Genomic DNA, 22117 nt, shown 5'->3' on the forward strand with positions numbered 1-22117 from the left:
TGCCAGAGCGGTAACATCCAAGCTCCAGGCATCCAAGGCTCCTTCTAGGGCTGGTCGGTGCTGCCCGGGGCTCTCTCTGTCCACCTGGCTGACAAAAAGCCTTAGGACCTTACACAGTTCCCCTGATTTCCGTCCAGAGGTGTCGGACCCAGCTTCGGGCTGCGGGGAGGCGGGGTGAGGGGCAGGCGGTTGAGGTCGCCAGGCTTTTTGGAAAAGCACACCCAACCATAGGGGCCGAGGACCGATGTGGGAGCAGGTTGCTGACACCCGCGCTCCAAAGGAACGTCCCTGGAGGAGGAGGCTGGGCTGCACCCCGCTAGGTGTGGAGATTCTGGAGGTGCTTCTGCCTCGAAGTCCCCCGACACGGGCGCCCCCCGACCCCCCTGTGCTCCTAAGGGCCCCAGAGTTGCCCCTCCCGGCATACCCATTCCCGCAGTGGCCTCAGCGGAGCAGCTGCCGCAGACCCCAGTAGGGCAGGTGGCGCGCCGCGCACGCGCACCAAAAAGCTCAGCGACGGCCCCGCCCCTCGCCGGCTCGGTCTCGCACCTTCCACCCTCTGGGGGCGGGGCTAGCGAGGCTTCCGCCGGAAGTCCGGAACCTATCCCGGGAGTAGGGACTTGGCGGCTGGTACCGTATCCTCCCGTTGCGACTGGCTGACTACGCTTTCTGTCTCCCGCGTCTGTATTTCGCTTTTCACACCTAATTCTTACAGGGGTCTTAGACCCCACCTCAACCCGTCTTCCACATCCCATTTCCAGTTGCAGTTACTGCAGAATCTGAACCCAGACGAGGCCCCCATTTGCCACCCCTATCCGCCCTGTCCGGCCTGAGTGACGTTCTCGCTTAGCTTTCCGGCCTCGCTTTTCCCACTCTCCCGCCCGTCCCCCGGGTCCTCCACCGCCCGGATCATGGCCCAGAAGCCGAAGGTAGACCCCCACGTCGGGCGCTTGGGATACCTGCAGGCGCTGGTCACGGAATTCCAGGAGACAGTGAGCCAAGGTGAGAGCCGCAGGCTAGGGGCCAAGGGACCGGGCAGGGTCTGGCCGGTACAGCCGCCCCGGACCTGGCTCTAGTGCCGCTTTCCCGTTGCAGACGCCAAGGAGCAAGTCCTTGCCAACCTCGCCAACTTCGCCTATGACCCCGGCAATTACCAGTATCTGCGACAGCTGCAAGTCCTGGATTTATTTCTCGATTCACTGTCGGAAGAGAATGAGACACTGGTGGAGTTTGCTATTGGTAAGTGTAGGGCCGGTTCCCCAGATGCCTATGGACTGGGGTGAGATAAGTGATTTGGGAAAGGAATGTCCCAGGCAGTCCCTCAGCCGTAAAAGCAGACCTTCGCGATGTCTGTGCCACCTCCGCCGTTCACACGTTGTCCAGGTCACAGCTACCTTGAGACAGGTCTGGAACTCAAGCCCACGACCCGTTCTGCGTGTCTGCCCTCCCACCTGTTTATTTTTTATTTTTTATTTTTTTTTTTTTTGAGACAGAGTCTCACTCTGTTGCCCGGGCTAGAGTGAGTGCCGTGGCGTCAGCCTAGCTCACAGCAACCTCAAACTCCTGGGCTTAAGCGATCCTACTGCCTCAGCCTCCCGAGTAGCTGGGACTACAGGCATGCGCCACCATGCCCGGCTAATTTTTTTGTATATATATATTTTAGTTGTCCATATAATTTCTTTCTATTTTTTTAGTAGAGACGGGGTCTCACTCTTGCTCAGGCTGGTCTCGAACTCCTGACCTCGAGCGATCCACCCGCCTCGATCCACCCGCCTCGGCCTCCCAGAGTGCTAGGATTACAGGCGTGAGCCACCGCGCCCGGCCCCTCCCACCTGTTTAGAGATAAGATCATAAACAAGAGAATGGACTGAAGCCACTTGGAGGTAAAAAAGTTTGGAAATTGCTTTTTTTAAAACATCTTTTTCACACCTGTAATCCTAGCACTCTGGGAGGCCGAGGCAGGAGGATTGCTTGAGGTTGGGAGCTCGAGACCAACCTGAGCAAGAGCCAGACTGCATCTCTACAAAAAATAGAAAAATTAGCCGGGCATGGTGGCACATGCCTTGTAGTCCCAGCTACTCAGAAGGATGAGGCAAAAGGATCGCTTGAGCCCGGGAGTTGGAGGTTGCAGTGAGCTATGATGATGCCACTGCACTGTAGGTGGGGTGACAGAGCTAGACTCTGTTTTTAAAACACACACGCGCACACACACATACACATGCTCTTTAATGTTTTAATTAAGAAAAGTAGAGATGACTTGGAATCTGTAGCTTATGGCTACCGCAGTTGTTATGATCTTAGGACCTATTGAATTGCTCACTGGACAGATATTCATTAGGCATATACTGTATACGGGAGCTTGTTGTAAATGCTGGGGAGGTGGTGAACAAGTTGGGAAAAGGTCTTTGCCCTCAAGGAACTTACATTTCAGCAGGGGGAGACAGAGAGCAAACAAACAAAAAAGATGCTCAGAAAGAAGTAAGTAAATAGGGCGATGAGAGAGCGCAATAGGAGATGGGGGCTACTTAAGTTTTGGCGATCATGGGAAGGACATTCTAGCCCAGGTGCAGCATCGGCAAAGACCCTAAACCAGGTATGAGCCAGAAGGAAGATTGGTGTGGCTAGATTGTGGTAGTGAAGTGGAGAATGGCACAAAAATGGGTTAGAGAGGTTGGTGACATCAGCTTACAGAGGCTTAGATCGATGGGAAGTGGATAGGAGGAGTTTGAAATTTATTCTGAGAGCAAACAGAAATTCTTTTTTTCAAGCCGTGCATGGAACCTGCCTGTAGTTCCAGCTACTCAGGAAGCTGAGGTGGAAGGATCATTTGAGCCCAGGAGTTTGAGGCTGCAGCGAGCTATGACATAGGCTTCACATAGCACTTGCACTCCAGCCTGGGCAACATAGCAAGACCCTGTCTCTTAAAAAAAAATTTTTTTTTCCAGTATACATCTTTTAGAAATAACATTTCTCTACATAATGAAAGGAACCTTACTTACTTAGGCAAAGAAACCTTTAATAATTACAATATCACCTAATACTCAGTTATGCAAATTTTTCTAGTAGTTCTCAAAAGGACATTTTTGTGTTGGTTTGTATAAACTAGGATCTGTGTATTTCACCTAGTTGTTATATTCCTTAGATCTCTCTCTCTCTTTAAGTAAAATTTTTATTTTAGAATAGTTTTGTTGTTTTGTTTTGGAGACAGGGTCTTGCTCTGTCTCCTGGGCTAGAGTGCCGTGGCATCATCATAGCTCACAGCAACCTCAAACTGGTGGGCTCAAGTGATCCTCCTGCCTCAGCCTCCCAAGTAGCTGGGACTATAGGTGCGCACCACCATGCCTGGCTAATTTTTCTATTTTTTGTAGAGACAGGGTCTCACTCTTGCTCAGGCTGGTCTCAAACTCCTGGTCTCAAGCAATGCCCCCACCTCAGCCTCTCTCTCTCTTTTTTCTTTCTTAAATATAAAGAAAAAAAACTATTGCTTTCCACAGCCGGGGTGAGTGGGCCAGGGAACCTTGAGCCTCAGCCTCTCAGAGTGCTAGGATTAGAGGTGTGAGCCACTGCACTTGGCCGTATTTTAAAATGGTTTTAGAAAAATTACAAAGATAGTTAAGAGAATTCCCATACAACCCACACCCAGTTTCCCTATTATTTTATTTATTTATATTTTTGAGACAGAGTCTCACTCTGTTGCCCAGGCTAGAGTGCCATGGCGTCAGCCTAGCTCACAGCAACCTCAAACTCCCGGGCTCAAGCCATCCACCTGTCCCAGCCTCCCGAGTAGCTGGGACTACAGGCATGCGCCACCATGCCCAGCTAATTTTTTCTGTGTATTTTTAGTTGTCCAGTTAATTTCTTTCTATTTTTTAGTAGAGACGGGGTCTCGCTCTTGCTCAGGCTGGTCTCGAACTCCTGACCTCGAGTGATCCACCCGCCTCAGCTTCCCAGAGTGCTAGGATGACAGGTGTGAGCCACCTCGCCGGGCCTGTTTTCCCTATTATTAACTCCTTAACATGAGTGTGGTACATTTGTTATCATTAATGAACGAGCATTCGTATATTATCATTAACTAAAGTCCATACTTTATTCAAATTTCCTTTGTTTTTTTCCTAATGTCCTTTTTCTGGTCCAAGATCCCACATTACGTTTACTCAACTTCTTAGATCTCTTCTGGCCTTTGCTAGTTTCTCAGACTTTCCTTGTTTTTTGTGGCCTTGACAATTTTCAGGAGTGCTGATCAGGTAATTTGTAGACTACCCCTTAGTTGGGATTTGTCTAATGTTTCTCTTATGATTAGACTGGGTCATGGGTTTTTGGGCGGAGACCAGCAAGGTAAAATGCCATTTTTATAACATATCAGGAGTACATTTCATCACCTGGCTGAGGTCTTGTTTGTCAGGTTTCTCCACTGTAAAAGGACTCTTTCCCCCCTTTCTGTATTATAATCTTTGGAAGAAAGTCACTACATAAGTTATTTTCAATCTCTTTTAATCCTTTATAGACTGTCTTCATAACACTGATTGTTGAAGGTTCCAGACCAGGTCTGCAAATGAGGATCACTTGAGCCTGGGAGTTAGAGACCAGCCCAGGCAACAGTGAGACCCCATCTCAAAACAAAAACTGAAACAACTACAAAAAAATATTTTCCTGGTAAATGTTTATGGCTCCAGGGGCTAGAGTACAAATGAGGGGGGTCACCCCTCCTTCTCTTCTCACCATGAAGGGACTCAAGCACATATGTGTGACCATCCCAGCTCTGCCATACCCCCATAAGCAACTGCCCCTCGGCCACTCCTAGGGCTTAGGAGTGCACACACCAACAGTGGAGTTCACCTGTGGGAGTCAGGATCCTGGAGAGAGGCTCACACAGCCATGGGAGCAGGTGTAGGGCCTGGAGCTCCAGGTGCAGGAGAAGTGGGTGGGCTTTGGGTGGACCCCTGGCCCTCGTCATCCTGTGGAGAGGGTGAGTGGAGCCTGCTAAAACTAGACCAGGGCAGGAGCCCTAGTTGCCCAGGGCCAAGAGCAGTGCTAGCTCACGTATGTGGCCCCTTGGAAGATCATTATGCTAAGTAAATATTCTAAAAAGTTGGTCTCTAAGATGTGCTCTAAAGTCAGTCCTCCATCCCCTCCTTTTTATACCTCTGCTCCACAGCTGCTGCCATCTGAATGGGGACAGTGGCCCCTGTAGAAGCATGTGAGTAAACCTCCACCTGGAGTGCTAGAGCTCCTCATAATTAAGCCACTGACCCTGGAGAACAATTGCCTGAAGTCAAAAAGCAGTCACCTAAGAAAAGTTTTTACTAAGTGGAGTCTGTTCTGCTGGCATTCCCTCAGTATGCGGGCGAAAGTGTCCCCGAGTAGGAGCACCCTGAGTTCTTATCCTACTGAGCCAGGAGCTGTGGGGGAGGCTTGGGCCCGGCCTGGGCTCTTGCTCTCCTGGGCAGCTTCCCAGGGGGGTTGACCGAGCTCTGGTCCCTGCTTCCACTTCTTAGCTGATTCTGTGGTCACATCCTTTCCCTTCTGTGAACCTCATTTCCTTGCCTGCGCCTTGCCTCCCTCAGGGCTGTGTGGGAGTGGAAGTGTGTGCATATGTCTGTCTGTGTCTCTGTGCACATACTTCGTCTAGAAATGTTAGCATTATTATCACCATTTTACTTTTCCCAGCCACTTTTTCCTACTTTTTTCCTCCTCTTCTGCCAGAGCAAGGTCCCCAGTCGCAAGCACAGTAGCTTTCTCAGCATCGGATCCCTCCCTGGGATCCTGTGCAGATTAAATGTCTCCTGTATTTGTTGTGCATCACTTAACGGGAGAGTCCCAGTGGTGCTTACAAGCATATTTTGTTACTGCTGTCATTTCCTTTTTTCTTAATGTCTCTGTAGCTGAATGGGAAACCCTGGCAGGAGCTTACCTCACAATAAAAGGCCCTGAGCTGTGCTCTGGAGCTTCGAGTCTTTTATCCCTGGTGGCAGCCCTGACACTGTGATCTCCCTGAGGGCAGGGCCTGCCTTGCTTATCTCTGCATGTCTCAGTGCCCGGGCCTTTTGGCCTGAGTAGTGGTGGGAAGAGGATGGAGGGGCAGGTAGACCTGAAGGGGGAATTTACCCAACAGGTATGGAATCTTGGCCATGACTTTGCACAGCCCTGAACAGGGTTGGTTCTGGAATAACTGGCAGAGAGCAGAGCTGAGTCAGAGTGCCCATGGCTGTGGCTCGCAGAACCAAAACCAGTGTCTTTTGGCAAGCAGCACTAGTGAGTGAGTTGCATTGCATAAGAGCTGGGCTTTGGGATCAGGCAGGCCTGGGTTCAACTTCTTGCTCCACCACTTTCCAGCTGGGTATGTGATTTCCCACCTCCCGTCACCTGTCAGATGGACAGCATCAGTAGCTGCCTCACATCAGTTGAGAGAATTAAACAATGGTGCTCTTTTAGGGTCAGTGTCTGCAGCCGCAGCCTCCACCCAAGGACCTGGTACTCAGATCCCTTTGAGGGTAAGCAGTTCCCCCTTCTCCCAGAGAGTTGAGGTGGGATGGGATGATGTCCTATCAAGGAAACCACCCTTCTGCTCCAGGGATTCTTGCCTTCTGGAAAAACTTCACTGAAGGATAGGAGAAAATAGGAACTGGGATCCTCAACCTGTGTGTTGTCTCCTGTGACCCTGGACACAGCACTAAAAGTAGGTGTGTTTATAACACCCACTTTCCACTAAGGAATCTGAGGCTTAGGAATGCTCGGTGGGCTCATCAAAGGTTTAAAGCGTGCCAGGCCTGGGACGTCAGCCCGAAGCAGTCAGATTCTAGAAGCTATTCCCTTGATCACTCTCCTGCCCTTAAAGGAGTTCCTAATTCCTAGGGTTGTGGAATGAATGCTAGAAAGAAACTTATTCCAGATCCCTCATTTTAGGCCAGGCACAATGGCTCATTGAGGCAAGAGGATTGCTTGAGACCAGGAGTTCAAGACCAGCCAAGGCAACATAGCAAGACCCTGTCTCTACAAAAAATTTAAAAATTAGCTGGGCATGGTAGTGTGTGCCCATAGTCCCAGCTACTCAGGAGGCTGAGGAAGGAGGATCGCTTGAGCTCAGGAGTTCAAGGCTACAGTGAGCTATGATTTCACCATTGTACCTCCAGGCTGGGTGACAGAGCAAGACCCTGTCTCTAAAATATTAAAATTAAAAAAAAAAAAAAACTCATTTTATTGATAAACTGAGGTGCAGACAGCCACCCCTCATCCAGTTACAGCTGGCCGGGGTCACAGTGCAGGCCTCCTTCCGTCTGTCCCCAAAGCCCCGGATGCTGGCAGGCATCCCTCCATGCTGGTTCCACTGTGGTGGCTCTCACTGAAGTCTGCTCTTTGCCCAGAGGCTCTGTCTCCTCTCTGAGGGCTGGAAGCCTGATGTTGCCTGGGGCTTCAGTCTGGTCATGGTGTTCCTGATGGTTGTGGCAGTGGGCCTGAAAGCTGGGTGGTCACTCATCAGTGGCACCCTGGCCTCGATAACCATCGTCTCTGTGTGGGTCATTCTCCTGTGACCTTCTGTCGATTGCCCCCACCCAGTATAGCCGCAGCCCTGAGAAAGGATCTGGTTACAGCCAATTGCAGAGAACACGCAGGGGTTCTCAAGCCTTCTACCCCTTTCTTGGCCTTTTCTTTTGTGGGCTTGCCTATTTAGAAGGATTTTTGAACTATTTTATTTACCCTTTGGCTGTGCTACTGGCTGCCTTTTCTCCCCTCAGGGTCCAGGCTTCTGGTTGGGTGCTATTATGGTAAAAGCTACCTTCTCTGGACACCTATCCCATGACCACCATACGCCACCACATGCCCACCCTGCAGGACCTCTTAATCACCCACTGCACCCCTCTACATATCAGGAAACCACCTCAGTGAGGTTAACACAGGTGCCTGAGGCTCACGCTGTTGCTGATAACTGGAGCCAGGACTTTATTGCAGTCATCCGAATCCAAATTCTGTGCCCAGGGGACCCAGCTGGCAAAACACAGGCTGGGACTCCACGTCTTCTTCCCTTGTTCTTTGTTCCTGCCTCACCTTGCTGCCTCTGTCTCGTCTATTAGTTCTGGTGGGAAGTCATCCCTGCCGAGACTGGTGGTGCCCACAGCCCAGGGCCACACTGGATCCACGTCATAGAGGAACTGCCCCTGGGAGGCAGCATGGGTCGGGCCAGAGCTGCCCTTGTTTGGGATGTTGGATGGGCGGGGGTGAATTGTGAGGAACCAGAGGTAAAGCCAGGATCTCAGTAAGTACTTTTTCAATGAATAAAAGAATTCTGAGCTCAAGTCCCAAATGAAAGCATTAGTAGCCTTTGGTATTAATTTGGGAATGTTTACCCAAAGCACCACTGGCTGACTCGCCGGTGTCCTACACACCTGTGCCGTCCTAGATGCTGTATGGTGGTATAAAGGTATCAGTAGACAATTCTCTACTTTCGTGAAAACTAGTTGAATCCTAGAATGTTGTAGAATACTTGGTGGTTTTGTTACCTAAACAGGGTTCAAGAAGGTGACCTCCCAGAATTCAAGTGTAATCACATTCCTGTTTTCTATATCCTGCAATACATGTAGCTGCCACCAGATGGTAGTGGTGCTCAGATGAAGGCTGGTAAATGTTATAAATCCTCAGTTGCCTCTCTGGAAAACAGTGTTTAATAAAATTGAAGATAAGCACACCCCATTACCCAGAAATTATGTTTATAACATGTACATCCAGACACATGCACAAAAATCCACTAGCAGCATTGTGTGTAACAATCCCAAACAGGAAACAGAATGGATACTGATGTCATGGTTGTTCATGCTATTTAGCAGTGAAAATGACATCTACAGTTACATGCAATAATCTTACAAACATAATATTAAGCAAATGATGCTAGACACCCAGTCATACAGAGTGATCAGGAAGGTGTGCACCTCTCAGGGAGGGAGGGGATTGGATCAGAAAGGGACATGCAGAGGCACATGGATCACCTTGGTGCTGGTGACATAGACATTTGCCTTCTTACCACTCAACTCTACCTGTATGTGTTGGCACTTTTCTGTATGTGTGGCCTGCAGGAGTGGCACCGTGCCAGCCTCTGGGCTATAAACAGGCACATACTCAGTCCACATCTACCATGTGCCAGCAAGGTGCCCTGATCACATTGTTTCATTCTCTCTGCCCATTTTACTGGTGAAGAAACCAAGCCTTAGAGAAATTGAGTGGCTTGCTGTGGTCACCTAGGGCTTCAGTTGCAGAACTGGGATTCTGACTGGTCTGTCTGATGCATAGCCCTTGCTTCCATGCCATATTTGGTGGCTCCCCTGTACCTCCTCTTTTTTATTTTTTTAGAGATGAGATCTCACTTTGTCTCTCAGGCTTGGAGTGCAGTGGTGCAATCATAGCTTAGTGCAGCCTCGAACCCCTACGCTCAAGTGATCCTTCTGCCTCAGCCTCCCACGTAGCTGCAGGTGCGTGCCACCACTCCTGGTTAATCTTTAAAAAAATTTTTTGGAGTGATGGGGTCTTGCTGTGTTGCCCAGGCTGGTCTCAAACTCTTGGGCTTAAGCAATGCTCCCGCCTCAGCCTCCCAAAGTATAGGGATTACAGGCATAAGCCACTGTACCCAGCCTCCCCTGTACCTCTTACTGATCAGTTAGGCTCTTGGGGTCACACATCTTTCTACTTAACAAGGAATTCTCCAGCCATCCGCCTGTGGCAGGATTCCCGTCACAAGACGCAGGTGATGTTGCAATTCTGGCTCCACTAATCTCTCCCACTTCACCAGTTTAGCAGGCGGGCTCTAGACTGCGCTCACCTGGGTCAGGGCAGCCTGCCCAGCCCTCCCAGACTTGGAGAGACCAGTTCATCAAGGGGTGGGGTGTGTGTGTTTATAGGAAGATACAATTGGTTCACATGGTACAAAATTCAAAAGGACATATAGTGAACAGTAGCTCTCCCTTGGTGGCCCTTTCTAGATGCAGCCACTGTCACTTGTTTCTAACCTGGCAATACATGTTGGCACACCTGCCCTGTAAGTCTGTAAAGAGCTGCCTCATTCTCTTTAAATGCTGGGTGACAGCCTATGGCATGGAGGTACCAGTCCAGCCAGCCCTTTAGGGAGGGACGCTGAGGTTCTTTCCGTTTCACTCTCACAGCAGTGCTGCAGTAGGTGACCTTATTTACATGCCTTTTCACACTTGCTGGGAGTGTAGCTGTAGAATAAATTTCTAGAAGTAAAATATCCAGATTGAAAGTATGAAAAGCCATAATGATTTCTTTTGCTTTTGCTTTTTTTTGAGACAGAGTCTCACTCTGTTGCCCCAGGTAGAGTGCCATGGTGTCATCATAGCTCACTGCAGCCTCAAACTCCTGGGCTCAAGCGATCCTCCTGCCTCAGCCTCCCAAGTAGCTGGGACTACAGGAGCTTGCCACAACGGCCAGCTCATTTTTCTATTTTTCAGTAGGGATGGAGTCTCCTTGCTCAGTTGCTCAGGCTGGTCTCAAGCTCCTGACCTCAGGCAATCCCTCTACTTCAGCCTCCCTGAGTGTCAGGATTACAGGTGTGAGCCACTACGCCCAGCCCCCAGTGAAGATTTTGACCCTGGGCTGCATCGGCCCAGTGCCCCAGAGTGGGTAAGTCCTCAGATGGAGTAATATCTTGGGCTTGCCCAGCCACCAAGTGCCAAGTGCTGGCTAAGCACTTATCTGCATCACCTCATTTAATCCCTGGGACAGTCCTTAGACCCTGCCCTTGTGGGCCAGGTTGTCCCTCCCAGCACCAACAGCCTCTTTGCTGTGTGACCTGAGATCACCCACCTGACCTCTCTGAGTCTGGCTTTCTCATCTCAGGCTGCATGTGAGGTTGCCTCTTTTGCCTCTCCCAGGGCTCCTGTGGTTCCAGACGTCTAGAAGGGCCCTGCCTTTGCCTCTTGTTCTATTTCAGTCTTGTCTGTTTGTCTAAAGCATGTTCGTCAGCCAGTTAGAACTTGTTCTCCTTTTTGTTTTGTAGTCATTTTTTAAAATTGCAGTGTGAGCAACAGATAGTAAAGTACACATATCTTAGTGCCAGTTTGATGAATTTTTAAATTCATTTAACCAGCTCCTAAGTCAAGATGTAGAATGTTTCCGTCTCCCCAGAAACTGCCCTCACAACTCCTAGTCAATAATATCTCCTACCCCGAGGTAACCACTGTTCTAACCTTTCCCATGGGTTAATTTTGCCTGTCCTTGAAGTTCATAAATGAAAACATGCAGGATATGCTCTTATATTTGGTTTCTTTCACTCAACATAATGTTTTTGAGAGTCATCCAAATTGTTACAGTATCATCCGTTCATCCCTTTAGAGATCCCATAATGTCTTCTTAGACCCCTCTTGGCTGTGACACTTCTGGCTTACATTTCATGATCAGTGTAAGCTGATCAAGAGCTCACAGCAGGCCGGGCGCGGTGGCTCACGCCTGTGATCATAGCACTCTGGGAGGCCGAGGTGGGTGGATCGTTTGAGCTCAGGAGTTCGAGACCAGCTTGAGCAAGAGCGAGACCCTGTCTCTACTAAAAAAATAGAAAGAAATTATATGGACAACTAAAAATATATATAGAAAAAATTAGCCGAGCATGGTGGCGCATGCCTGTAGTCCCAGCTACCCGGGAGGCTGAGGCAGGAGGATTGCTTGAGCCCAGGAGTTTGAGGTTGCTGTGAGCTAGGCTGACGCCACGGCACTTTAGCCCGGGCAACAGAGCGAGACTCTGTCTCAAAAAAAAAAAAAAAAAAAATAGCTCACTGCAGCTTCCAACTCCTGGGCTCAGGCGATCCTCCTGCCTCAGCCTCCTGAGTAGCTGGGATTACAAGTGCGCACCACTATACCTTCAATTTTTGTAGAGACGAGTTCTCGCTGTGTTGCCCAGGCTGGTCTGAAATTCCTGGCCTTAAGTGATCCTCCTGCTTTGGTCTCGCCAAGTGTTGCAGTTACAGGCCTGAGCCACTGCACCAGCCTTTTTATTCCTTTGAATGGATACATCACAATTGGTTTATCCATTTACTTGTTGATGGAGGTTTGAATTGTTTCTAGTTTAGAGCCTTTATGAACAAAGGTGTTATGATTGTTTTTATTCAATTCCTATACACATACGTACTCATTGCCCTTAGGTAGATACCTAGGAGTGGAGTTGCCGAGGCACAGGGTAGATGTATGTTTATCTTTATCAGAAGCTGCCAGTAGCTTTCCAGCCTGGTCACGCCATGTTCCACCAGCTCCGCTTCCTTACCAACACTTAGTATGGGCAGTCTTTTTGATTTTAGCTAGTGTGCTGGCTGTGTAGTGGCATCTTATTGTGGTTTTAATTTTCATTTCTCTGATAAATAATGATGGGCACATTTTCATATGTATTGGCCCTTTTGCAAAAAGTTTGTTCAAGTCTTTTTGTTCATTTTTTTTAATTGGGTTCTTTTATTGATATGTACAAGTTCTTTATATATTCTGGATATGAGTTCTATGTCAGATTCATATTCTAAATGTTTTCTCCTTTCATCTCTTTACTTTTTTTTTTTTTTTTGAGACAGAATCTTGCTTTATTGCCCTGGCTAGAGTGCAGTGGCGTCACCATAGCTCACTGTAACCTCAAACTCCTGGGCTCCTGCGATCCTCCTACCTTAACATCCTGAGTAGCTGGAACTACAGGCGTGTGCCACCACACCCACCTAATTTTTCTATTTTTTGTAGAGGTGGGGGTCTTGGTATGTTGCCCAGGCTGGTCTTAAACTCCCGGCCTCAAGGGATCCACCCACCTCAGCCTCCCAGCGTGTTGGGATTACAGGCCTGAGACACCATGCCAGGCCTCAGCCTGTCTTTGTTAATATGTATATTCATTGTGCAGCTATTTATTGAGTACCTGCTACAGGCCAGGCTGTAGGTACAGATTAGGAACAAAGTCCCTGTTCTTTTGGAGTTTATGTTTAGTGGGGCAACTGCCAATAAGCACTTTGACAAACAGCTCTTACGGAATGTCAGTAAGCAGGAAGGAAAAGCTGAAGCCCGGTGAGGGGCGGAGTGCTGGGAGGGGCTGGTTAGGGTGCTCACGGAGGCTCTCAGAGGTGACATCATAGTGAACCATTTTATTGCATATACAATTTGGTGTCCTTTTTCCCTCCTTAACCTTATATTGGAAGCATTTTCCCACATTAAATATTCTCTGAAGACATTATTTTTAGGAGCTCTATAATTTTCCATCATATAGATGTACCATAATTTATTTAGCCACTTTGCTATTGCTGAGAATTGTAGGGAGCTTCCAGTTTCTGCGTTGCGTTTTCCATGGCTCTCCTCACTTCTTTAGGGCAGGCTCACAGAGGTGGCCTGGAGGGAAGCTCCAAGTGACTATGGCTGTGGCCTCTTATGGGTCCTCTAGTGCCATCTTGACTCATCTTGCTGCCCCTGAAGCCCTCTGCCCTTTTCTTTCCAGGCCCTCACTCGCCTTTTCATCTCTGAGGGATGCTGCCAGCCAGGCAGAGGGGCTTAAAGAGTTCACTGCCCCTGCAGTTGGGGCCCAGGCAGCTGGTGAGCTCTGGTAGGCACCTGATCCATCTTGGAGGCGTCCCAGGCCTCTGCTTGGAGAGGCAGTGGGTCCAGCTGTCCTGAGGCTTCCTCCCGTCCCCACCCTCCAGCAGATGCTGTCTGATTATCCCCTGGCCTGGGAGACAGTGCCCCGCCCAGGCACACCTGGGTGTGATGGTGACTCACCAGCCAGGCAGTGACTCAGGCTTCATCATATCACACTGTAGAGCAGCGATAAATCCCAGTGCCACAGCCCTGCCCTACCCCAAGCCCACAGTGCGGGTATGGGTGGGCTCACCACCCTCAGCTCAGAAGAAATGGTATAGGTGTGTCTGAGAAGCATAGGCCTTCCAGAACATTGTCCCTGCTCCAGGCTGAGCCTGGCAGGTGCCTAAGTCAGCATTAAGTTGTCCTTATGGCTTCCAGAGGGACACCATTTCCTATGGGAGTGGCAAAGGGCTCCCTCTCTGTGGGGCTTTGGACAAGTCCCTCAACCCCTCACAGCTTTGACTTCTTCCTCTAAGATGCGGTGATAAGAACACTGCTTTGTAGGGTTCAGGCATGTGCCGAGCACGTGTTCAGTGAGTATCCACGGTTCCAGGCGCCTGGGCTGCAGCGCTAAACCAGTGAGCAGGTCCCTCCCTGCCTTATGTCGCCTGGTGCGGGGGACAGACAGCAAGGACAGAAAGCAGTCCACAGGATGTCCCCAGCTGGTGCCGAAGGCTGCCCTGCAGTCGAGCAGGTGTTGAGGTAGAGATTGGCAGGGAAGGCTCTGAGGGCACCGCGGAGAGAGTCCTCTTGCTCAGAGTGCCCTGTCGCCCTCTGCTGCTGCTCCTCTTCCTCAGGACTCCAGGGACGCCACTGAGCCTCTTCCCTCCCTCAGCGGGCTCTGCCTGTGAGCCACAGCTGGGAACCCAGAGCTGCAGAAGTCCAGGGTGGGGTCTCAGGGAGCCGTCCTGTCTAGCCCCCCAATCCTCCACAGTTCTCTCAACCCTCTCCTCCTGCTCACTGCTGTAGAAGACTTTCTGCAAATCTTTGTGGAGCACCTCTTGTGCCAGGCACTGCGAATACTGTGGGAATAAGATAGCCGAGATCTTGTGACCTCAGGGCCCTTACCTTCTAGTGGGGCTTGGTGATCAATGAGCTGGAAAACGAATCTCAAAGATGATTTCTTAGGGCCACAGTATATGGAGAAAATGACATCAGGTGATGAGGGGCCGTCTTGAACATGGCAGAGCAGCTAGTTAGGGTATTGTAGGGAAGCCCTCACTCACGAGGCAGGCAGTGGGGTGCCTGTTACCAGCAAGAGGGTGTCAGCATGTGAAGATCTGGGGCCGAAAGGTCCCAGGGATGGACCGAGGTTGGCAACTGCAGTGAGTGCCAGAGAGGGAAAACCGGGAGGGCGCAGGGGTGAAGGGCACACAGGGAATCTGGATTTTATTCCAAATGCAGTGGGAACCTTTAAAAATGTTTCCAGAAAGCAGGACCCAACCTGACCCAGGTGCTGCTCGGGAGGGGGCCGCAGAGCCAAACCTTAGTTGGCTCCTGCCCCTGGCAGACGAGGAGGTTCCCTGGCTGGGGCACCATGGCGCCTATACCCTTTTGCCAGGGAAGATGTCTTAGTTGGGTGTCAGGCTCAGGTGGGCCCTCTTCTCTTTGCTAGTTTTGAGAGGAACAGGGGAAGTGGGCCGGCTGTGACCCTCACTCCTGATTGGTCACTCAGGACTCATCAGGCATGGTATGCAAATGAGTTGAGAAGCTGGCTTCCTCCCACTAAGCAGGAACCTAAGGGAGAGGGCACCATGATGGCAGGAAGCTGAGTCAGGATGCACAGGAAGTCATCTTCCCGCAACAAGCAGCCAGTGCTAAGCAGAGTGATCTCTGAGACAAGGTAGCATCTGTCCCTAAAGCCAAGAGGTCATTAAATTGAGGAGGCCTGACCTGAGAGAATTGGGGCGGGGGTTGACCCTACTGCCTGAGCACATGGGTTCTTTGATCTAGAGCCACAGGTTTCTCACTCTGGCCTTTTCTGTTTGCCCCCAGAATCAGTAACAGTGACATGGAAATAACATTAAAATGCCCTCTAACCTCTTTTAATTTTTTTTTTTAGTCATACAACATTTCAAAAAATGCTCTAACCTCTTAACACATTACATGCCATTATCCACAATGGCTGCATAGCCATGATTGTGGATTTATTGGCATGGAAAGATGTTCACAATACATTGTTAAATGAAATGAAAAAACCTGGCTTACAAAGCAGCAAGGACAGTATCCCATTTTTATGAAATATTTATGTATATTCAAACATTAAGAATTGTGGAGGCCAAGTGCAGTGGCTCACGCCTGTAATCCTAGCACTTTGGGAGACTGAGGCAAGAGGATCACTTGAGGCCAGGAGTTCAAGACAAGCCTGGGCAACATAGCAAGACCCCAAGTCTACAAAAAATTTACAGATTTGCCAAGTGTGGTATCATGTTCCTGTAGTCCTAGCTACGTGGCAGGCTGAGGCAGGAGGATTGCTTGAGCCCAGGAGTTGGAGGGTGCAGTGAGCTGTGATTGTGTCACTGCACTCCAGCCTGGGCGACAGAGTGATACTCAGTCTCAAAAAGAAAAAAATTGTGGGATGAAAAATGTTGAATGTCTGAATGGTATGATAAAGATGGTTTACATTTTAGCTCCTTTCTAATATTAACAGCTTTATTGAGATATGATTGACATAATAAATTGTACATATTTAAAGGGTATCAACAAATTTTAACATATGTATATATCCATGAAACCATCACCTTACCTGATCTTGCTTTGTCACCCAGGCTGGAGTGCAGTGGCTTGATCATAGCTCACTGCAGCCTAGGCTCAAGGGATCCCCCCAAGTAGCTGGGACTTATAGGCGCGTGCCACCATGCTTTGTTTGTTTGTTTTCCTTTTTTGAGGCAGGGTCTTGCTCTGTCACCCAGGCTAGAGTGCAGTGGTATCATCATAGCTCACTGAGGCCTCCGACTCCTGGGCTCAAGCAGTTCTCTCACCTCGGCCTCCCAGAGTACTAGGATTACAGGCATGAGCCATTGTGCCTAACTTGTTTTTTACTTTTAAGAAAGGAAAGCATATCAGCCATTGAACTGGCTAACCCAAGATGGAAGGGGATTTAAGCCCAATTCTGGAAGGTCTAGGCTGTGGCAAGCAGTAGCAGCCTGCAGACCTTCCTGGAACCTTGAGAGAGAAGGCTGGACCCAGAAGGGACTTTGGATCCTTTGTCCCTGGGCCAGCTTCTCACAGGCCCTTCCCTGGGACTCACTGGGCAGAGCAGCTGGGAGGGAGCTGGGAGGATGCCCAGAGCTGGAGCGTCCAGACTCATCCTCACTTTTCCCCAGGAGGCCTCTGCAACCTGTGCCCAGACAGGGCCAACAAGGAGCACATCCTGCAGGCAGGAGGCATCCCGCTCATCACCAACTGCCTGTCCAGTCCTAACGAGGAGACAGTATTGTCCGCTGTCACCACGCTCATATACCTGAGCTCACCGGGCCCAGGCTCCCACCCTGAGCTGACCGCCCTGCCCGTGGTCCAGTGCATGCTGCGCTTCTCTCTCTCGGCCAACACGAGGCTCCGGAACCTGGCTCAGATCTTCCTAGACGACCTCTGTTCCCCAAGCCAGGTGGCTGAAGCCCGCAGCAGGCAGGCTCACTCTGCGCTGGGTATCCCTCTGCCGAGGACTGCAGCCCCAGAACAGTGCTGACCCAAGGAGACCCCAAGGCCGGAGAACTCAGTCCTGATGGAGGTGCAGGAAGCAGGTGGAGCACAGTTTCCCGGAGCACATTCGGCCCCAGTGGTGCCTTTTCAGCCATTTAAAAGCAAGTTTTTACAGCACGATGGGTATTTACACTGTGATAAAAGGGCATTATGAGTGAGGAAGCTGCACTTTGAGACACTGAGACACATGGAGAAGGAGGTCAAAGCAGTGCCATCTTCATAGGCTGGCACTCTCAACCAACTGGGGGTGAGGGCCCTGCCTCCGGTGCCACCCCACTGCCAGGCTCGTGCCTTCGGGAAAGAAGCAGCTTGGTCCCTGGATCCAGAGGGTTTGCAGAAGGACGTTCTCAGGAGGAGCAGCTGGGACTGAGGCTTAGGAGAGTTGCCTGCGCCTGAGCAAATAAGGGATTACCACTTCAAGAAACGTCTGGAGTAATTTTGAGGGACAGAAGGGAGAAGCCTCGTGGTGAAAGGATCTGGGCCCTGGGGAGGTGTCACGCCCTCCCTCAAGCTCTCCAGGCTGAGCAGCAAGGTCCCAGCGGATGCTGACCTGGACAACACCGTGGCCAGGATTAACTGTCTGCAGATCAGGATAAAGGCAGGAGCCCTTGGAGCTGCATCTTCTCCCCTCTGCTGTCACAGTCAGTGAGGGGGGGTCCCCACCCCTAGAAGTGTACCTCAGGTTTGTTAGGGAATCAGGGATGCAGGTGAAAGAGGGATGGAGACAGAGGAAGAGATGCGACATAAAGTGTGTTTGCGCTGGTCAACAAAGGAGCCCGGGAAAAGTGGAGGCATCCTGGCCTCCCTTCTGCTTCCTTAAGGTTGACCCCTTAGATGGCCAAGGAAAGGCAGGTGCTAGAGGAACGGTATCCAAGGGCGTCTGGAATGGGGCGGATTCTCAGGCCACTGGCCTAAGGAGAAAGAAGGGATGGCCGCCTCATCAGCCCCTGTGACTTTACTTTCCCAAATAAAAGATCTTTAAAGACCAGAGAGCCAAAGTTTTTTTTATTAAAAGTGTCCTGACTGACTGTATTGCCACGCCAGCCGTGCCCCAGGAGCAGCCATCTCAGGGAAAGCCAGGTGGCCAGGCCCGTGGCAGCACAGAGGCACCGGTGTCTGCCTGCTCCACGGTGCTGTCCCCTCACCCGGCTCTGCAGGGACTCCTGCTGGCCCACCTTCCCCTCCTCCGCTTCAGCTTCTGCCCACCACAGGGCCCACTGGCTCCCGCTGCACAGCTTCCCGCTTGCTGTCTATGATCTCTCTCCAGTTGTCACTCCAGGAGAGCAGCCGCCTCCTGGTGGGGGGCAGGACAAGGTGCTGGTTGTGGTAGCAGGTGAACAAGATGTGCTCCCAGCTTGGGGTCTCCTCTTGACCTAGGACAGGAAAGGCAGCAAGCACGTAATCTGGTTATTTTTATTCCCTCTCTGTAATCCGAGCAGGCCAGATGCCTGGAGGTTGCCAAGGATAATGGATCCAACCTTGAATGGCGTCCTTGTCATCAATGAGCAGGTCCCCCAAGACCACTGTCTTGTCCCTTGTCAGGATAATTCGCTCCACAAACTGGGGCCCCAGGTGCTGCTCCACCCAGCGGTACTGTGTAGGAGACACAGGTCTGTCAGTAGGGCCTGAGGGGACCCTGAATTCAGGGGCAGTGAGTAGGTGTGAGCAGGGTCTAAGCCCTGAGAGCCGCTGGTCCACTCTCCCCCAGCCCCCACTGTATGTTTACAATCGGGATTTAGCTAAATGTGCCCAGGAGGCGCTCAGGCAGCCGCACCTTCTCACCCACACAGTGGTCGTACTTCAGCAGAGGGCTGGTGCAGATGAAGACCTCGGTGCTGCGGGGAAGCAGAGCAAGTTAGCGGTGTCAGCGCGCCGTCCCGCCCCCAAGGCCCCGCCCTAGCCTTCCCGCCCGCCTTACTCTTGCATGTCATTCATCTCCCGCATGGCTTCCAAGGCCCCCGGGATGGGCTCCAAGTCTAGGAAAAAGCCCGGGGCTTCATACACACTGGCCACTTTGTCCTGAAAGATACAGAGTTCTGGTCCTGGCGTCTGTCTCCAGCAGATGTAGCTCCCCGAGGACTCCCGCAACAAAGCTCCCGGGGGTCCTGGTCCCCAAGGCAGAGCTTCAGCCAGAGGGGGCACTCTCCCAACGTTCCTGCCCCAGGGTGAGCTGTGGGCTCGGAAACGGGGTATCTCCGGCACGGAGTCCAGACGGTCCCTACCGCCAGGTCGGGCCGCAGGGCTCGGTACTGCTCGCGCGCGAGGAAGCCGCGGCGCTGCTCCAGCGGCACGTGCGGCTCCCCGGGGAAGCGGCGGCGGAAGCCCCGCAGGAGGCCGGCCTCGAAGTCGGCCAGCACGCCGTCCATGTCCACCAGCACGCGCACGGGCCGCGCCGCCATGGCCGCTGGGCGCGAGGGCGCGGGGCCCGGCCGGAAGCGCGGCGAGCGCGGGGAGGCGAGCGCGGCGCGGGGACCCTGCGCTTCCGGAGTCGCGGGCGGCGGGCGGGGCCTGCTGGCTGATTTGCATAGGGCGCCCGGGGATGCCCGGCCCCAGGGACCCTTCGCTTGAGCCTCAGCCTCCCTAGCATCCGGTCTCTGTCCCCATCGCCCCCTAATAGCAGACGTACCCCGCTCACCCCACGTTTCTAGGGGACAGACCTTCCAGGGGCCCGACACAGGGGGATCCAAAATCCAGGGCAGCATTTTCTAACCGGAGCCGCGGGGCTGGCGCCAAGTCTTTCTCAGGAGCCCAACCCGGGGGTCTGGGGCCGCCGAGGTCCTGCCCCCTGCTTATGGGGGCTGGAGCGGGACAGGACGCGCAGAGACCAGAACTCCTGCTGCTTGAAGGCTGCACCAGCCCAAGGCCCGGACCTGGGGCTGCTGTTAATGTTTGGTGAAGTGAATCTGTTGAAGACGGCTGGTTCGCCTGAGTCAAGGGCCTAAGTAAGAAACTAATTCATAAACCAAAGTTGGCTTGAAACAGAGGAGCATGTACTTCAAAACTCCGATTTTACCTGGAAAGACAACTTTGATCAAGCACAGGTAATCAGGACTGCCCTCCTTTCTGTTCAGTTTCTACCCCACCCCATCCCCAGAAAATTGCTAAATTTTGTTTACTCCCCGTTTTACATATTTCACGAAATTTCCTGAGTACAGTGAAATCTATTTATCAACATGCCGTAAGCGCAAGTAAGTGGCCCCTCTGGCTGCCGTTCCCCACGTGAGGACCCTACTACTTCCAAACCAGGGCAGCAGAAATCTCACAAAGGGAAGCCTGCTCCTCAGTTGAGCAAATTTCAAAACGCTTAAGAGGTAGAATCTGCATAAGCCTTAAATACTGAGCCTGGGACTGTTTTCTCCCTCCTTCCCGGAGACACTGCAATCACACAAACTGGGTGAAAGATCCAACTGTCCATGAATCTGCTGCTCTTTGGATAAATGTTTTTTTCTTTTTTTATTAGATCTTTCTTTTCTTTTCTTTCTTTTTTTTTTTTTTTTTTTCTGTTGCCCGGGCTAGAGTGCTGTGGCGTCAGCCTAGCTCACAGCAACCTCAAACTCCTGGGCTCAAGCAATCCTCCTGCCTCAGCCTCCCGAGTAGCTGGGACTACAGGCATGTGTCATCATGCCCGGCTAATTTTTTCTATATATTTTTAGTTGTCTAGCTAATTTCTTTCTATTTTTAGTAGAGACGGGGTCTCGCTCTTGCCCAGGCTGACCTCGAACTCCTGACCTCGAGAGATCCTCCCACTTTGGCCTCCCAGAGTGCTAGGATTACAGGCATGATCCACCATGCCCGGCCTTTTATTATTAGATTTTTCAATTCATCCATGTAACAAAATAGATAACTTTTTTTTTTTTTTTTTTTTTTTTTTGAGACAGAGTCTCGCTCTGTTGCCCGGGCTAGAGTGAGTGCCGTGGCGTCAGTCTAGCTCACAGCAACCTCAAACTCCTGGGCTTAAGCGAGCCTACTGCCTCAGCCTCCCGAGTAGCTGGGACTACAGGCATGAGCCACCATGCCCGGCTAATTTTTTGTATATATATATTTTAGTTGTCCATATAATTTCTTTCTATTTTTAGTAGAGACGGGGGTCTCACTCTTGCTCAGGCTGGTCTCGAACTCCTGACCTCGAGCGATCCACCCGCCTCGGCCTCCCAGAGTGCTAGGATTACAGGCGTGAGCCACTGCGCCCTGCCTGGATAACTTTTAGTAGTCCTCATCATCATTTTGAGATCATCAACTTCACTTTCTAGATCCTGTTCTCTTTTTTTCCAGCTCAAAAAATTTTATGTCTCACTACCAGTTTTATGTGAATATATAAAAAGTGAGCAGCTCCACCTTCCCTTGCCCCAAGGACAAAGTCTTCAAAGCACCTTCTTCCCTTCAGTTCTTAAGCACTGGGTGGGTCTGACTGCCCAGAGAGGGTTCTGCCTTCGTCCAAGGTCACACATCAAGGAAGGGAGGGACAGTTGGAGGTGAAGAGATCTAGACTGGCAGGCAGCCCTCCCTGCACCATCTCCTTGGAGTCCTGAGGAGACCCGGCCTTGGCTGCATGGGAGAACTGCTCCTCGATGCTGGGCCGGTAGGTGCCCTCCATCTGCCATAACTCCCAGTTTTCACACCAATAGTGCCAGCCCCACAGCCAGGAGCAAGGCAGCCAGGATGCAGAAGACCATGATGGTGGCTGTGATGGCCTCCTGAGACAGGGTTCCATTGGAGCTGAGGCTGGTGGGTGTATTAGTGCTCTTCCCATTGATAGAGGGGCCAGTGTATGTGAATGTTGGCTGTGCCCCCAGGTTCCACCCTAGCAGACCCAGCACCAGGAGCAGCC

General features: G+C 51.2%; 2 protein-coding genes across 3 annotated transcripts; one reads left to right on the forward strand and one right to left on the reverse strand.

Annotated features, from left to right (window-relative positions):
• The first annotated feature begins 630 nt into the window (after positions 1–630).
• ARMC7 (armadillo repeat containing 7) lies at positions 631–18271 on the forward strand. 2 transcript variants are annotated; one of them, XM_069481692.1, is made up of 3 exons: positions 631–999; positions 1093–1236; positions 16914–18271. In XM_069481692.1, the coding sequence occupies exons 1-3, from the start codon at positions 909–911 to the stop codon at positions 17273–17275; spliced, it is 597 nt and encodes a 198-aa protein (XP_069337793.1). In that variant the 5' UTR covers positions 631–908; the 3' UTR covers positions 17276–18271. The 2 variants fall into 2 exon arrangements, with proteins under 2 accessions (XP_069337793.1, XP_069337794.1); XM_069481693.1 differs by having other exon boundaries at positions 1093–1172; positions 16914–17124.
• A 43-nt stretch (positions 18272–18314) lies between these two features.
• Positions 18315–19664, reverse strand: NT5C (5', 3'-nucleotidase, cytosolic). Its single transcript, XM_069481694.1, has 5 exons — positions 19512–19664; positions 19208–19308; positions 19064–19124; positions 18768–18882; positions 18315–18662 (listed from the first exon to the last, which is right to left on the reverse strand). The coding sequence occupies exons 1-5, from the start codon at positions 19653–19655 to the stop codon at positions 18481–18483; spliced, it is 603 nt and encodes a 200-aa protein (XP_069337795.1). The 5' UTR covers positions 19656–19664; the 3' UTR covers positions 18315–18480.
• Positions 19665–22117: the final 2453 nt, after the last annotated feature.

Source organism: Eulemur rufifrons, chromosome 9 (genome assembly GCF_041146395.1).
Source record: "Eulemur rufifrons isolate Redbay chromosome 9, OSU_ERuf_1, whole genome shotgun sequence".
In the NCBI taxonomy this organism is placed as follows: Eukaryota; Metazoa; Chordata; class Mammalia; order Primates; family Lemuridae; genus Eulemur; species Eulemur rufifrons.

Bases quoted from the DNA above. Each gene is read 5' to 3' on its own strand.
- ARMC7 (XM_069481692.1), top strand. From the start codon at position 909: ATGGCCCAGAAGCCGAAGGTAGACCCCCACGTCGGGCGCTTGGGATAC. The intron at 1,000-1,092 runs GTGAGAGCCGCA...TTCCCGTTGCAG, and splicing joins CCAGGAGACAGTGAGCCAAG to ACGCCAAGGAGCAAGTCCTT. The intron at 1,237-16,913 runs GTAAGTGTAGGG...ACTTTTCCCCAG, and splicing joins ACTGGTGGAGTTTGCTATTG to GAGGCCTCTGCAACCTGTGC.
- NT5C (XM_069481694.1), bottom strand. From the start codon at position 19,655: ATGGACGGCGTGCTGGCCGACTTCGAGGCCGGCCTCCTGCGGGGCTTC. The intron at 19,309-19,511 runs GTAGGGACCGTC...TGTATCTTTCAG, and splicing joins CCCTGCGGCCCGACCTGGCG to GACAAAGTGGCCAGTGTGTA. The intron at 19,125-19,207 runs GTAAGGCGGGCG...GCTTCCCCGCAG, and splicing joins GAGATGAATGACATGCAAGA to CACCGAGGTCTTCATCTGCA.